At 38.2% G+C, this 16,649-nt stretch overlaps 1 protein-coding gene across 3 annotated transcripts in view; it reads right to left on the reverse strand.

Annotated features, from left to right (window-relative positions):
- Positions 1-16,649, reverse strand: part of ERICH1 (glutamate rich 1) — a 65,972-nt gene that overhangs the window by 35,792 nt on the left and 13,531 nt on the right. For 2 of the 3 annotated variants that reach the window (XR_014616021.1, XM_084202305.1), the window contains exons 2-3: positions 14,934-15,125; positions 686-820 (exon numbers count right to left, since the gene is read on the reverse strand). Coding sequence is in view for 2 of the 3 variants with exons in the window: in XM_084202305.1 (XP_084058431.1) it covers positions 686-820; positions 14,934-15,125 (327 nt within the window). In the remaining variant the exon portion in view is untranslated. The remainder of the gene's footprint in view (positions 1-685; positions 821-14,933; positions 15,126-16,649) is intronic. The other variant, XM_084202306.1, reaches the window with a different exon arrangement.

Below are 16,649 nucleotides of genomic sequence, written 5' to 3' on the forward strand. Positions count from 1 at the left end.
CTTGGGACTTCTTTCTAAAGACAGAATCAACTGAATTCTGGCAATGTCATTCAGAAAACCAAGTATTTAACTGAGGTCAAGTTAGAACCCACTTTACAGATTCCATGCTTCTTCTCTTGTATCCTTTGACAACATCAAATATTGTTTCTGAAGTTATATGGTCACAGTTTCTCATCAGAAAGCCTTTCAACATTAAAGATTCGATACATTCCCCCCCCCCACCAACTCCAGTGATGAATACCTGTTCTCAGAGATGCAAATTTGAAAGACTGTTAAGCCTTCACCCAATTCCTCAAAACATCAAGGGTAGACGTAGTAAAACAGTTTTATCTAACATTTATCCTGAAAAATAATGTGACTCTGAGCAGGCATACTATGAGAATACATGTCACTTGAGTGGGAGGAGCTAAAGACTTTGTCCTCAGTTAGGTTCTATGTAACTTCAGTAAGATCTGTGGCACTGCATGGCTATCACCAAATGCGGAATCTGGTCTAGAAACCCCTAACGATGGAAATGAACCCATAGGGAAGCACATCCTCATTGTGCTTACATTGCAAAACAGTGACACCCACTGGCAGCCACGGTTTAAATGCTTTATTGTTGCAGTCTGAATCTGCTTGATAAGAGTTGCTAAGTCGTCTCCCTTCTGAAAAACTAATCACAGTGACAACCATGCAAACTTACCTGTTGAATCAGCACTACTGCCAGAATTTTCAGAAACTGCATTACTAAGAGCATCTGGAGTAACTGCAACATAACCCTCTGGAGGAAGATCCACTGTGTAAATTCTTCTTGGAGACATAACTGTATCATCATTATCTACAAAAAAGAAAATCCAAAGTGTCTGGCTTAATATTGGTCTCACTACAGTTTTTTCAAATGTTTTCCCAACTACAGTAATAAGTGATGTCGAAAATCCTTACAGAGGGTCAGCTGTGGAACACTGAAATTATTCTATGACCAACAGAACTGCGTCAAATTTCATAGCATCTACAAATCATCAAATACTCCCTGGGTTAGTTCTTTACAACAGAAATGTTTTTTTTCTATTCTATCAGGCAAATCTTCTCCCCTATTTCCAAAAGAAGCGTTCACTTTCAGTGATATTTTAAGAGAGACTCTAAACATTTATCCCCATTCAGCAGGAGCAGACTATTTCTTTAAGAGCTGCTTTACAGAAGATGGACGGATGGATACACGCTTATTAGGAAGTGACAGAGGCAACAGAAAAAAAAATAAATCACAGAACTGTGGTTTGCCATTTGCACACTGTTTAGTCACAGCCTATACTTCTCTGAAGGGTGCAAAGACAAAGGAAGTTTGAAAGTCACACTTGACGAAGCCTCAGCAGTGCCTGCCCCAGAGGACTCACCTCTTCATCCTGCTCTACTTCTTTCTGGGGCAGGAGGGGAAGTGCCAAGGGCTAGCTTTCCAACTATTTAATTGCATAGGAAACATTTGGGCTGATGGCAGCAGTCTGCTTTTTGATTATTTGTTTCCCCTTTTAAAGGTATTGAAAAGTAGCTACAAGAGGAGCAGTAGAAACCTCATTTGTTCCCCAGACAAGAAGTGACAGACACATCTCTGCTCCATTCACACAAAGTCAGACTGTATTTCTGTGCAGAGTAGTGACAACAAGAGAGATCAACCACAGTGGGGAAAAAAGCCTTTCCAGAAGGCCAGGTTTTCAGGGTGTCTCCAGATGTGGCAATGTAGTTTTAGATGGCTTAGTGTGAAATTTTCTTAATTTTGGATTGTTGGGCTTTTTTGGTTGTGTTTGTTGCTGTTTTGTTGGGTTTTTTAACACTCAGCCAGCTCCATAAGTCAGCACAGACACAGCACTAGCCTTCCCTTTTTGGGTGCAATGTCTCTCTTTAAAATACAGAGCTAGCTGTTAAAATGATATACAATAACATTTCTGGTAGGTGGACACAATCAACCTCCTTACAGCACAAACTTGTCAGAAGATCCCAAATGATCCAAGTTGATCACCGAGGTGCAGGTATGTGCAACTACGGTTGGACTGACTCCTAAATATTAAAATGGGGTTGCATCTGATAGATCCCTAATGAGAATTACTTCTATATTTCTAATACAGAATTTAACACTTCTGAACATTCAAACTACTTTTGAAAAAAAAACCACCATTGTTTTCATCATGAGGGAATAAATTTGTTTTGAAAACATATTAGAATAATATAATCTTTTCCTTGAACTAGCCAGAAAGTTTCCAGTATTGATAATACTTATTTAGCGGGATAATAAAGGGAAAGAAATAAATAATAGAGAAAGATGAAGAACAACTATGCACATTGGAAAAAAATCCATTAAAAATTAACATGGGATAATTCTTCAGCTGATCCTTTCCACATAGATGATGCCAAAACATTGAACTAGCAGTACCTGCATTGACTTTTTTCTCTCCCTTCCAGGTTGATTAATGATGAACTGATAATTAGTGACAGTTGAAAATTATAAGGATGTATAAGTGTTTAAGTTATTCCCTTCTGAAGGATTTCAAGTTTCCCCTTTTTTCCATTTTTATTTAGGTTTTGTAAAACAAAGATGATCAGGAAAACACTAAACTTAATGTACAACAGCCTTCAAAAAAAAATTCAAATCTTTTAATCATGTAAGCAGTAACTATATTGAGATAATAACCTCCCAGACAAAATAGTTACACATAACAGAATTTGAGGGACTATCTGTAATACACAATCCTACAAGGAAGAAGAGTGACAAATCCTTCTATGGGAATGAATGATGACTCAAGACTATATTTTTTATTTTACCTCTTTAAATGGCAATCTCTAAATTACATATTTATTCACACCAGCTGCATCTTTAGGAAATTTGCAAGTCATAAATCAAGAATTAGATTTCGCTAATCTTGTGCAAGTGTGTCAAACCAAATTGTTACCATATCTACATCTGGATTTTTGCAGCCTAGGGCCAGAGTCTCCTTGGGCCAAGAAGAGATGGGTTAGTCAAACAAAGTCAAACACTGCTGCAAAGAAAATGGCTGAGCTTATAAAACTGTGACATAAAGAGGTTTTTTTGATAAACAAAAGTAAACAAATATTAGAGATATTAAAGAATCCTCCACTTCTACTAGTTGAAAGTCATTAATCCCATTTCTGAAGTTTTATTTAATGGGGGAAAAAAGCTCCAACAGCTGAAGGTCATTTACAATGCCCCAAAAAGAGTAAACATTTTTCTTTAAGGCAAACCAAGAACACAGAATAAATGCTTTCAAACTATCTATCTTCTATTCATATTCCCCACACAGAGATCCACAGCATGTAACCCAGTGTGGTGATTTGTGCACAGAGTAGGGAAAAGCATCTACACGATGCCATTACCAACATTACATCTCCAAGCATGCTAGTTGCTTGGGCAGCAATGTTGTCTCTTACAATCTTACCACAAACCAGTAGCAGATCTTTTTAGAAAGAGCTGAAGGTAAAGCTTCCAGCCATACAGAATTGTCAACTGCCCAGTCAGTCATCTCAGGTAGCCACTGTATTTTGTTAAGTTTATCTTTCAGCATCTTTAAACTATCCCCTACTCATAGCCCAGAATGGTGGCACATAGCACTAGCACAGTTTCCAGACTGCCTGAACATCAAGCATGCTTAGGCACACCTCAGACACAGACACGGCCGGAGCACACGTTCATAGTCTTGGTCCTTAGCTTGCTGTGAGACTAAACCCTGGAAAGAGACTCAATCACTTGGAGGTTCTCTGCTGGGTTGGCCCTGGCTAGCAGCCCAACACCCAACCAGACACACACCCTCTCCTCAGCAGGCTGAGGGTGAACTGGCTTACAATGGGGTGAACAGGACAAAGAGAGCTCACAGGTCAACAGCAAGGTGATCAGAACTACAAGCATCTTTCCTCACTAGCTCTTTTCACTCCCAACTTCACCTCTATTTCCACTCACTGCAGGTTACACCCAGTTCTTTCAGAGAGAGAGCAGTACAAGGAGGTGGGGATAATGTTTTGAAGTCTCTGCTGTTCCTTTTCCCCCACAGGGGTATTCCATGGGCTGCCATCCTTCAGGAAAATTTACTCAACAACAAAAGAGTAGTTTCTCCTCCTCTGACCCTAGGGTTTCCACTGTTGCCACTCATTTTAGTTCCTTCCTCTCTTGGGATTGTTTTCTCATTTCTTAAAGAAGTGTCCCCTAGGGTGCCCCTGCCTCAGCTGTTGGCTCAGTTGTGCCCTGCAGTGGGTGGGCTGGAACTGGCTGTGTCCAGCACAGGGCATCCCTGGCCTCCCCTCACAGAAATCCCACAGCCAGAGACTGGACACCAGGACCCTGTAAAGTTTTTCAATCAAGACAAAAACTTAATCTTACCTGTGAAGTGCTTCTCTGCAACTCAGAAAGCTTTGATAACTCACCTAAGTTCAAGTTCCCACAGGGCAGAAGTCATAAGAGCAAAGAGAGAACCCAAGTCAAGCTAGAAAATCCTGCTATTCCCCCCCCAACCAACTGTAAGTTAGCCCAATCTTACCAAGATTGTGGTCTTTTCCACAAAATTACCCCTTGGAAACACCCAGTCATCACTTTTCCAAACAGATGGAAAGAGTTCATCCCCAAAACCAGGTCTTTATAGAAAAGCACAGTGTCCTAGTTCTGGCCAGGACAGTTAATTATTTTTTACAGCAGCCAGGTGCAGTGGCACATGCCTGTAGTCACAAGCTGCTGGCTAGGCTGAGCCCACACGAGTACTTGATGCAGGAGCTCTGGGCTGACCTGAGCTGTGCCCAGAGGACATAGCCAACACACCAGGGTTACTCAGGACCACCTTAGGTCATTTCCAGGGGCTGGGGAAAGGGGACTCTTGCTTCCAAGAAAGGTGCTCCTTTCCAGTCACAGGAAATGCCTGTCAGGCAGAAGAGCTGTTTGCTATTGTTTTTCAGTGTCCTGAGCTGGGGTGAACATTTTGCCTGTCAATTACCTCTCTTTATACATTATTGTTATTAGCATTGTTGCTGTTACTGTTTGTTTTCCTATCTCATTGTTGTTTCCAGTAAACTGTTCTTATCTTCACCAATGATCTCTGCCTTTTGTCTCCCAGTGGAGAAGGACAGGGGAGCAACTGATGGTTTTCTTTTTAGTGGGAGTACTAAATTTGGGAGTACATTCCTAAATCATCCTACACAGGAAATGAGGAATTGATGCTGAATCAAATATGAGGTCTGAGTAGTTCAGTGTCATACTCTCTACAAAAGTCATTATTGGTAGTAGGCATTTTCTGTACTGTGTTACAGCAGATATGACCAGGACAAAAATAAGGCTTGAATGAGGTCTGTTATTTCCCTTAAAAATTTTGTATTAAAGTACGATTTTACTTAGTATGTAAGCTAGAATATGACCCTGTTATAGCTATTCCTCATTTTTATTGCATCCAAGTGAGACTGTGACCCCAGAACTCTGACAATTCCCAAGGAACATATGCACCTTGTTATCTGTACATAATAACTTTCCCCTTCATTGACTAGCAAGACAAGAATCCATAAAGACAGGACTCAAATCCTGGGCAAGAATCATCTCCTTCAAAAAGCTTCATAAACTGAAGTGTACCAAAGGTGGTATCAGTTACTATGTACATACCCTTGAGTGTCCTCCTGAGCTGTGGTACAGAAAAATAAATCCTTTTCCTGTTGATCAATGTGAGCACACCAAAATATTCTTCAATGGCATAAACAAATCCAGTGAACCTAAATACCTACCCATTCCTCAATGTATACTAATTTTTGTTCAGAAAATATCCAAGTTCCTGGACATCAAGCTATTTCAGTCTATAACGTACATGGGACATGAGGTGCTACATTATGTATGAACAACCTCAGGGACATGAGATGCTACATTATGTACAAACAACCATGGTTCCCAGGCTGCCTTAGCACAGCCTTGTCTTCCAGTCTCACACACACTGGAGTGCTTTACACAAAGACAGAAGCTTTTAGTCTCCTGTGCAATTGGAAAGTATGGTCCTTTTCCTTGGAGGGTGGAACTCCTACTGCTTGACTGCAGTTTTCAACAGTATTCTCTCCCTCAATACTAGAGAGGTCACACTGGGTGGAAAACAAAAAAAAAAACAAAACAAATGCTACCAGTCACTACAGACTCTACCTCATTATCCTTACTAAATTGGAATAAACAATGTCACTTCTTGGCAGAAGATGAGATATATATTCCTTCCAAAGACTCTCCATACTTTCCTAAGTACAAAAAAAAAAAAAAGGTTTTCTGAATGACTTTCAGATAGCCAGTTTTCTCAAATACAGTGTTATTACTATTATATATTTTATTAGCACCAATACATGTAACAGAATGCTGAAAAAGCTTTTTCTTCTGCAAGGTTCAGAGTTGTGAAATTTTATAATTCTGAAGATGTCTGCTATTCTTTACGGAAGGACAAATTCCCCTATTTGCCAAGTAAAATGTCAAAGTTTAAAGTTCTATTCTAAATTGCACAGTTACATACATTTAAACAATAAAGTGATAAAAGAAAGGTCTTTTAATTAAAGAGGTACATGTCCTCTGGCTTAGAGAATCCTTAAGCAGCACCTGTTAGAGAACGTTGTGAGGAAGTGGTACAATACACCTCTTCCAATCCTCTTTTTTATAACTGTGACGGTCACAACATTGTGCAGACGGCAGTACTGAATTTTTTGATTGACCTTAATTTCTGACACTTTATTCAGTTATGTTTGCACAAAACCAAGTTCACTATCCTTTGATATTCAAGCAAAGCATGTTTTCACTTAATTTCCAGGGTGTTATTTTTTAGAGTCCTAGCCATTACAGACAACTGCTCCCAGTTCTTAAGGTGTATACCACTTGTGCCCAACTGCATGTTGAAATTCAAGCTAGTTCGAAACAACTTCCCTTCTGACACTCTATATTCCCACAAGTTCTTCAGTTCATTGAAAAGTGTAGATTACAGAGGATACTAGACCAGAGCACTGAAAGAAGAAAATGAAATGAGAAAATCCTCAGAAGTACTTGCTCATCATGGTGTTTTCCTTCCACTTGTCAAAAATCAAAAACTTCAAAAGGAAACTGAGGTCAATAAAGACATTTTACAAGGCCCAAACTTGGGAGGGGAAATTAACAAAAAGCAAGGAACAAGCAAGCTCACATTTATTTCCCTCACTACCTCCCACATGTACATTAACTCTTAGATTTAGTTTATTTTTTAGACATGTAGAAAGGCTCTATTATGGCTCATTTTATTGGAGACAGTACTTATCATTATAACTCAGCTTCAGTTTCACTACATTAGGAGTGGCAGACATTTTTTGTCCCAGAGAAAAAACTGATTAAGTACAAATCCTTCTTACTCTTGTTCTCACTTATGATTTGGGGAAGATGCTTTTGATTTTTACCTATAAACCATTAAAATATCAACATTTCCTTGGAAAAAGTAATGAAAACTAAGCATAAAACAAAGTGAGACTGAAGCATGGAAAAACCACTGATCAAAGAAAACCAGAAACAGAACACTTTTCAGATGTGCATCTGACAACAAGCAGATGGTGAAATTAAAATTTTACTGTTTTCTATTTTCTGAAAGTTGAATATAGGAGGTAATAATGAAACAAATTATACAGCTAAATGGTATATGTGTCCCATATATGCCCTGGTATGTGACTATATGCAATATTTTGATTAGATGTAGAAGATTTCTAGCTGTATAAGCAGGAACATAAAGCTATCTTAATGTTTTGCTAGTACCCAGCTCAATTACTTCTCCTGCTGCAGATCTTATTTGTTCAACACACTTCTCAAAAGCCAAATATATCCCTGTTAATCAATCCTTTTTTAAAAAAATAAATGCAACAACACTGAATCTAAAAGGCCATGCCTAAGTTGCAATTATTTAATTATCCTCACTGATGAGGTGATTATGTCATTACTGGAATGTACCTAAAACAAGACCAGAAAATAAATAGAAGTGTTCATAAGACTAAAAGCAAAATATAAAGTTTTAAACAAAATTTTAAGTTTTAAAGCTTTTGCCCCTCTAAACTTACATTTTCTATTCCATAACTAGAAGTTATTGGTAACAGTCCCTTCTCATTTATGTAAAAAACAATGCAAAGCATTATTATAGAACATTATAGAAAAGTATTTGCTCAGAACATAGTTCAGTACCAAGCTCACATTATAAACATGTCCACTTTTCAAACTGTTAGAAGGCAGAGTTGATAGGAAACATGAGTAGAAAGTAAGCTTGTGCAACAGCAGAAAATATGGGATTTGACTCTGAATAGCTATGATTTTGACAATAGCAGCGTAAGTGATAAACTCCCCAGCGTGAACTGGAGCAGGAGTGGTGTCTCACACAACCTGTTCTGTCACCAATGCACTGAAGAGGAGTTCAAACAAGGAGGCAAGGTGAACAGCAGGAATGCTAACACACGATTATTATGCTACAGTTCGATTCAATTTAGTACTATCAGCCATCTCTAGGTGAACCAAGGCTATTTTATAAAGTTGTTTAACAAGCTATTTTTCTGTTTCCTTTACCAAGATAATTAGTTTTCCTGCAGTTGACTAGTTTAGGTTTAGAGTTTGTTAACACCCAGAACTAAAGCTGGCATTTTCTCCCCTACGGAGGCAACTGCTACACACTGTTAGATGAGCTACTGACCGAGCTCAGTCAGTAGCTCACAGAAGCCTCATAAAGGCCAGCAGCTCTCCCTATAACAGCTAAGCTGCTTGCAATGAGCATGTAGAAGAGGGGGAGGAGTTAACATATATACATAAGAACAATGGAAAAGGAAGAAATCTGTCAATCTGCAGCACACAACCCCTCCAAAACTCAGAAAAAACACTGCTATAGGAACTGAAGATAAGAGAACTGCTTCTGTCACAAACAGAAGTTACAGATATTATACACACAGCCCACTCAGTCTCAACAGAGAGAAGGGGTTTTTTGGTTTGTTTGTTTGTTTGTGGGATTTGGATTGGTTGGGTTTTTTAGGCTAGAATTTTTTCCCCTTCTCCCCTAAACCCCAGATTTCTGTTCCCCTAAAACACATAGCTATACTGGCTTGTAAAGCTGGCTGGGCACCATTTTTACCATAGCCACCAGGAGCTGGTATCTTCAGTCAAATACTCTACTCCTGAATACGTGTCCCATTTTCACAGCATAATAGCACTGTAATATACCATGCAATGCGAGAATTTTTAAACCCTTGAGAAAAGGCTGTAAGAGTGTGTGACAACACTTTATTGTATAATAATTGTAATCTCCATTGCTCTTTAGCTTATTCACAATAGACAGCTTTTCAAAGTAATTAACTAAAGCAAAGCTGAATTGTTTAACAAGTCTCTAAAGTTGTTTATTGCATTAAGTACTGCTAGAATTTAATTTCTCAACCATAAGCACTTCATCCATTTGATCAACTAAAAGGCAGGGCAGTTCATGCATATTTTTAGACAAGTTTTGTCTTCTAGGCATTTCTGTCACTAGCTTAAGTTTTCTACAGTAAAATGGCTGCAGGAAGACAGGATTTGTATGAGGAAGGACACAGTGCTGGTGTCCTAGTGATGATTTAAATGCAGTACACTGCCAGCATCAATAACTTCAGTGGAACAAATAAGAAGAACTCAAAATCACACAGCTGTACTCAATTTTCACATTAATTCCTCATATAGGATAACAGCGCCGGGATAGATCACATTTGATAAGTTATTCACATTTTTATTTAATGAATAGGTAGTAAATTGTGTTTTGTCCATGTATATAGCATAACATGGATTCCAGCTTTTTTAGAAAATTAAAACCTATTACTAGCAACAGCTTAGAAACATCCCTCACTATTTCTTACTTAAATAAATGAAGGAAAAGGAAAATTTAAGTTCTCTCCACAAGATCCAAAACTCTGGCTAGGTTCTCTGCATTTCCAATTCCTTTTTCAGAATAAGGGAAAAAGCAAAAATCAGAAGTGGCACAGCACGATTTATACTGACATATATTTAACTTGAATGCAATTATCCTTCTTCAGCAACTCCGAAATTTTCATTTTTATAAGGACGATGCTAAATACTGATCAGTAAATTCCAAGTCTTATAAAAAGTAGTTATAATTCTGACCAAGAAAAAGGTCAAGGAGGCTATTTCCTTGTACTAGGAAAGGCTGAGGCAGCTGGGCCTGTTAGCCTCAAGAAAAGATGACTGAGATGGGACCTCATCAATGTGTGTAAGTATCTAAAGCATGGAGAGAGAGATAATAATAAATGTTCAAGAGAACATTTCCAGGCTCTTCTTGGCTGTGTTCAGCAACAGGAAAAGAGGCAATGGGCAGAAACTGATGCACAGGAAGTTCCACCTGAAGACGAGGAAGAACTTCTTTACTATGTGGGTGACTGAGCACTGGAACAGATTGCCCAGAAAGGCCGAAGTCCTGTGCCATGTGCTCTAGGGTGACCCTGCTTGAGCAGGGAGGCTGGACCAAATGACCCACTGTGGTTCCTTCCAACCTGACCCATTCTGTGATTCTGTGAAAAAGCCAATTCTACAATTAGCAAATCTCTAGTTAGAGACACGCATGCCGCTTTTGAATATATATGACAAAGCTACTAGAAATAATTACTATATGACAAAGCTACTAGAAATAATTACTGAGGTTTTAAAATATCAACAAAAAAGCAAAGAAATTACAGAACTGCAGGCCTTGCAAGAAACATTTTTCACTATATCAATCCTGGCTGCAAGTAGATCTGGCCCTAACAAAGGTCTAAAACTAACAAAATCAATTCTCAGGACAGAATTTAGCCAACGACCAGAACGACGTGAGCAATTTATATTTTGAAATGCTCAGTCTTTTGCCAGATACTTTTTTTTTTGGTGATACAGCAAGTTTTAAAGCATTTTAAATATTCACAAAATATCCTTTGTTTAGGGAAAATTTCTCTTATTATAGGAGCTTTCAACTCACCATTTGCTCTCTTTTAATGCTTTGCCTTCCACAAGAATCAGGTTCACTACCTGTGTGGAACTGTAAAATGGTTTAAGGTAATAAAGATGGTAATCTAGACCCTCATTAATTTTATGCTGAAGTAGGAAAAAAATCGTTTATTACATCTTTCGAAATTAAGAACTATAGCTCTTGCAATGGATGAATCAAGTTTCTCAAGGGGGGAAATATTTAGAAAGTCTTTTCTAATTGTTCTGGGGGATAGGAATCCCTACTTTGGTTACATTATTTTCTTACTAAGTATTTTGGTACAAAAGGGAAAAAAGTCTGATTTAGGACAACTATAATCCAAAGGGAAGGTATATCTTACTCTCTATGTCCTAGAACTAAAATTCTGCACACAGGCAAGTGCTTTGTTTTGGTTTGTCATTTGTTTGGTTGGTAGGCTTTTTGGTTGGCTGGTTTTTTTTTGGGGGGGGTGGGGGGGGTGGTTTGTAGTTTTTTTTGGGGGGGGGTGGTTTGTAGTTTTTTGGGGTCTTTTTGTATGTGTGTGTGGTTTTTTGTTTTGGTTGGATTGTTTTTAAAAAATCCAAAATTTCTCTTTTCAATTAAAAAGATATGACTACTCTTCTTCTTTGGGGTCCAGAAGAAGAATGATACCTCCACATGTTTTCTCCATGCCTAACAGAACTACCACCTTCCTGAAGAAAACACAAATACCATTCAAATGGCCTCTCTACAGTTACAAAGGACAGTGTCCCTCAGAATTTGCCTTTCACCTCCAGTTATTCCTGGTCTTATTGTAAGCTTTGGTTCCAGAACTATGTGAGGAGCTTTATGGGATAACACTTTCTGATACCAAATTATTAATTATCCAAAATTAAATGAGAACCAATCATTATCATAGGTTCCGTCTTCTAAAGCATCTGAACTTCAATCTGGCCTCAAAAAAGGCATGTAAATGCAAATATTTACGGGCTATAAAAGTATGATCTTAAAAGCTGGCATCTGGAAGGACAATAGAGACATGCCCATAAAATTTCAAGGCAATGCTGCAAACTGCATTCCAATAAAGATCAGAATCTCACAGGTGGAAGGTGGTGGCAGTTGAGCTCAGACAAATTGGTTATGGTATTTTCACAATCTGAGAGTAACGGTTAAAGGCAAATAAGGGCATTGTGATGAGTTTTACAGTAAAATCTGTTATTTAATGCTAGAAAATACTTAAGACTTTAAAAAAGATTCTTAAATGTAGAGTCTGATGAAGAAATAGAGATGGAAGCAAGTTTTGATATAGAAGAAAAGAATTGCTGAGCCAGTCTTATGGGATGACCAAGAAAGAAAAGGGTATGTTATTTAGAAGGGGTTTTTATGACTTAGAGCAAAGGACAAACCAACCTCAAACAAGAAGATGCTTTTACTAAGCAGGAAGATAGCACAGGCAAACAAGCTGATGTGGCAAGTAGAAAAAAGGTCTCAGAATTTTCCACTGCAAGAAAACTGAAAAACAACTTCTAGCTTAAACTGTAATGTACTAACTTTTAGTGACTGGAGAACAGTAACATGAATATGTTAATTATAGTAGTTATGATAGGCTATAGATAATACTGTAGGTATAGACTGGTTCTAGTATAGTATAGGTATAATAGTTAAGGTAAAGACTGGTTCTACTGTATTAAGATGCTAAGCAAAGAAAAGTATATAATGCAATGTAATCAAAACCAAGGGCTCTCCAGGCCTGCCTACAGCTCTTCCCAGATGGGTAATTGATTTATCTTTTTTTCTTATGAGCTTATCACTTCCAGGCTTTTTTTTTTTAAGTACTTATATGTTGAACCTGAAACAAGGCAGAACCCTTTCTGTACTACTGTGGCATTTGCATGCTTCCAACACATAACAAACTTAGTTATAGTTTGCTGCTAATTTAAAAAACAGCCTTGTTGCTCTGCTGTGAAAATCCTAAACATAAACCTGTTCTTTTTACTCCATGTTTCCTGTCCCATAAGCTATATTTTCCCTGTATTAGGATTCTGAATAAAAAGCCTTTCTTTCATTATCTTGAAGAATATTGCAATAGGAATCAGGTATAAACAAATCAGAGGAGTTATAAATCACAAGGTAAAATAAATTCTCCCCCTCACCTCCCATTTCAGTGGAAGTTTTGCCCTAATTTATAAGGAATGGTATAGATTCACTACAAACAAAGACAGTTTTAGCCTAAGAAATTACTCCATAGTTGGGTATAATTAGCACACCTTTATCATAGAGCAAATAAATAGCCTGTTACGTATTTTGAAAGGACCATTAGTTACCAATGCTATCACATATAACTGTACAGAATAAGTTTAATGCTTTATCAATCTTTTGAAAATATGCTTTCATTATTGACTTACCCAAAAGAAGTACCAGAAGTACTAAGCTGGAAAATCAAATTGAGTATAAAACATAGAACTACAGAAGTTGAAATTTCCGTGCTACCTTGTATTACAGTAATGGTGCGCTGGTTTCAGCTGGGGGAGAGTTAATTTTCTTCCCAGTGGCTGGTACAGGGCTGTGTTCTGGATTTGTGCCGAACACATGGTTGATAATACAGAGATGTTTTTGTTATTGCTGAGCAGGGCTTGCACAGAGCCAAGGCCTTTCCTCCTTTTTGTACTGCCACGCTGGTGAGGAACTTGGGGGTGAGTGGAAGGAGAAACAGCTGGGCAAGGTGACCCAAACTGACCAGAGGGATATTTCAGACCAAGTGATGCACACACTGACACACAGACTTGAGATACTGGCTTGACCTCAGACCTGCCTTGTCACTATTAACTTGCCTGGTGTCACTGGACTGTTGGTCAAACCTTCTGCTTCTCTGCCAGGCACTGTGGGACTGCTTCCACAGCGATGACACAGCTCCTGTGCCTACCTTGTCCCAGCCAGCCTTCCTTCACCTTCCCTTTGCTGCTCTCCCAGACACATCTGAGCTCCGTCAGGCATCCTGCCACATTTGCTTCATTTTCTGCATGTCAAAATAAACCATTCTTGTGCTTTGAGAGGTTATTCTTGAACCAGCTCTTCAGAGCTCTTTTGCAATTCAGACAAATCCTCTCATTAATCCTACCAAGCAGATCCCTGAACAAGGCAAACATCTGTTACTATGCTGCACAAAGTTCTAACCCTACTAATCATTCTGCTCACTTCTGGACATTACTCTCCTGCCCCAGACCACATCTACAACCAGTTCTTCCCTGTGAGCAAGTAACGATCTCCCCCAGAGAAAGCTTTTTATGCTCTGTGGAACATACCCTTCTATTTCAAGCCAGTTTAACAGCCTTATAGTTATGGCAAAATCTGGTTTTAGATGAATACAAAGCAGTTCACATTCATTCTATACTTGTGCAGAGCCTTTTACCCACAAGTAATACCACAGCTACCTCCTTTTCCAGCTCCATCTTTTGGCATGGCATTCACATTCTACAACTTATTTGAGACAAAAAGGACTTTTACTTACCTGTTCAAATATTCATGTGCCATGTTCATTGCATAAACACACACAACATAATGCTCTTTTCCAAGGGACTAATATAGTCTCTGGATTAATATTTGCCTTCTGAAGGATCTGCGCTCCCCATGGGGTTTCTGTTGCAGCATGAGGGCAGGATCAGGTATTCCCACCTATCTTCATCTGCATCTCTAACAGCTGAGCAGAGCTATACCAGTAGAAGTCATTTTATCATTATTTAAGAGACATTATATCAAAGACAGTTACAGCTTACACTGAACTTTCATATTTGCTTTTGCTAAATGCTGCATCCAAGCATATAAAACAAGACTATTTCTTGACTTTCATAGGACCTCAAGTGTTCCAGGTATTAAGTACCACTAACCCTAGTACTCAAATTCATCTGTTGGTATCAATAGATGAAAAAAACTATATACTATACTGTTCTGAAATAAAGCAGCTATATTTAAAAGCATATTATCAGAAAAATGACAACACAGCCTCACCTTGAAATGATTCGCAGGGTGTATTAGTTGATGTGCTAGCATCTGCTGATGAAATCTGAACATTATCCAAATTCTTTTCTTTAGATTTTGAGCCAAGATTTTCAAGAACCACCTCCTCTTCTCTACTTGAAGTCTGAACAAGAGATGATGAAGTTTCACCATAGAGTCGTTTCAGTAATTTCGCCAAGAACACTGCAGGGTAAGAAAACTTTTTTTAGTAAGAAGAAATGCAGTGTTTTAAAAATACTTTAAGACTTCAGAAACCCCAACAACTAATTGATATGAGACAGTTTCCCTCATGTTCCATGGAAGCCGGTTTTGAGTAGTCTCTACCTCTCACAGGTGAAACAGAAAATAAATATATTTAAGTTCAAAACTTGAATCAGAAAAACAGCTTTAAAACACCAGAGTTCACTAGCTAGGTTACATTTAAAGTCTTCTATTTGACTACATTTTGGCAATAAATTAACAGTACATTTACAGACTAAACACACATTAATTTTTTAAACAACAATCTTTCTATGCAAGTGTCATAAGGCTGTTCAAAATGCAGGTCTCTTCTGGCACAGAGGCACCGCAATTGAATTACTCATTAAAATCAGTAAGCTACCATGATTTAATCACACAGAAAAACCAAAAGCAGACAGCAGAAACACATGGTAACCAGTTATTTCTACAGAATTATCAGTATTCTTATACGCCTCTTCTTCTTATGGGCTCATTTCTGACGACACTGACAATCTGCTATGAGTTAGTCAAATGCAAGTATCATTTGATTAAAGAAACATATGCAAATAACTTACTCATTAACAAAACCATTACCTTTGTATATATATGTGTACTTCAATAACTTAAAAAGACATACTGAAGTATAAAGTATTACTAGAAGTTTTTATCTATTGCAAAGCAACATCTTTAGTTTCATGAATTTGATGTGGTCAAGGGGATATGGCGGTATGTGGGGGTGGGAAAAAAGACATCAGGAGAAAAACGTTATCTAAATGGCAACCTCAGATTTAATATAAATTCTGTGGACACTACACAAGCAACCTGCTGCAGATCCATAATAAAATAATTCTGCCAAGAGAAAAGAACTTAAATTGTAAGAAAAATGCATCCCACTGAAGCTTAGCAGAAAAACATTTTATCGTCACATAACTTGGCAATAAATTACTTCACAACTGAAAAAAACCCTTCATCCTTGAACCACCAGTCCTTGATAGACAAACTGTACCTCCAGTGTACCTTGGCAACTATGTTTTCTCATGGAAATGCTTAACTACATTGCTATGGGCTATGATTAGTTTCCAGACAGACAGACACGAACAAGTGACTGTGCATTTTCGTAAGATTCCCTTGCCAGGTTAGTCTACAGCCAGAAAGACAAAAATCCACAATTAGTCTCCTCTGCTAAAGAAAGTAGAGGGAAATAACCAGTGTAATGAGACAAAGTTAACTGCCTGATCTCTGACTCTTAAGCAAGTTATCCAAGAGGTTTATCCTGAATCCTTTCCCCAAGTGCTGCTACTAACACTACAGCATTTTAATAAACCACAGTACAGCCATTACTAAATGTCATGGTTTAATGCCAATAGGCAGCCCAGCTGCTTGCTCACTTTCCCCTACATGGAAAGGGGGAAAGAACAGAAAGATAGGATTGAGACAATTTACAGGTTGACGTAAAGACAGTTTAATAGGTAAAGCAAAAGTTATGCA

This window comes from Fringilla coelebs (assembly GCF_963513975.1).
Source record: "Fringilla coelebs genome assembly, chromosome: 3".
In the NCBI taxonomy this organism is placed as follows: Eukaryota; Metazoa; Chordata; class Aves; order Passeriformes; family Fringillidae; genus Fringilla; species Fringilla coelebs.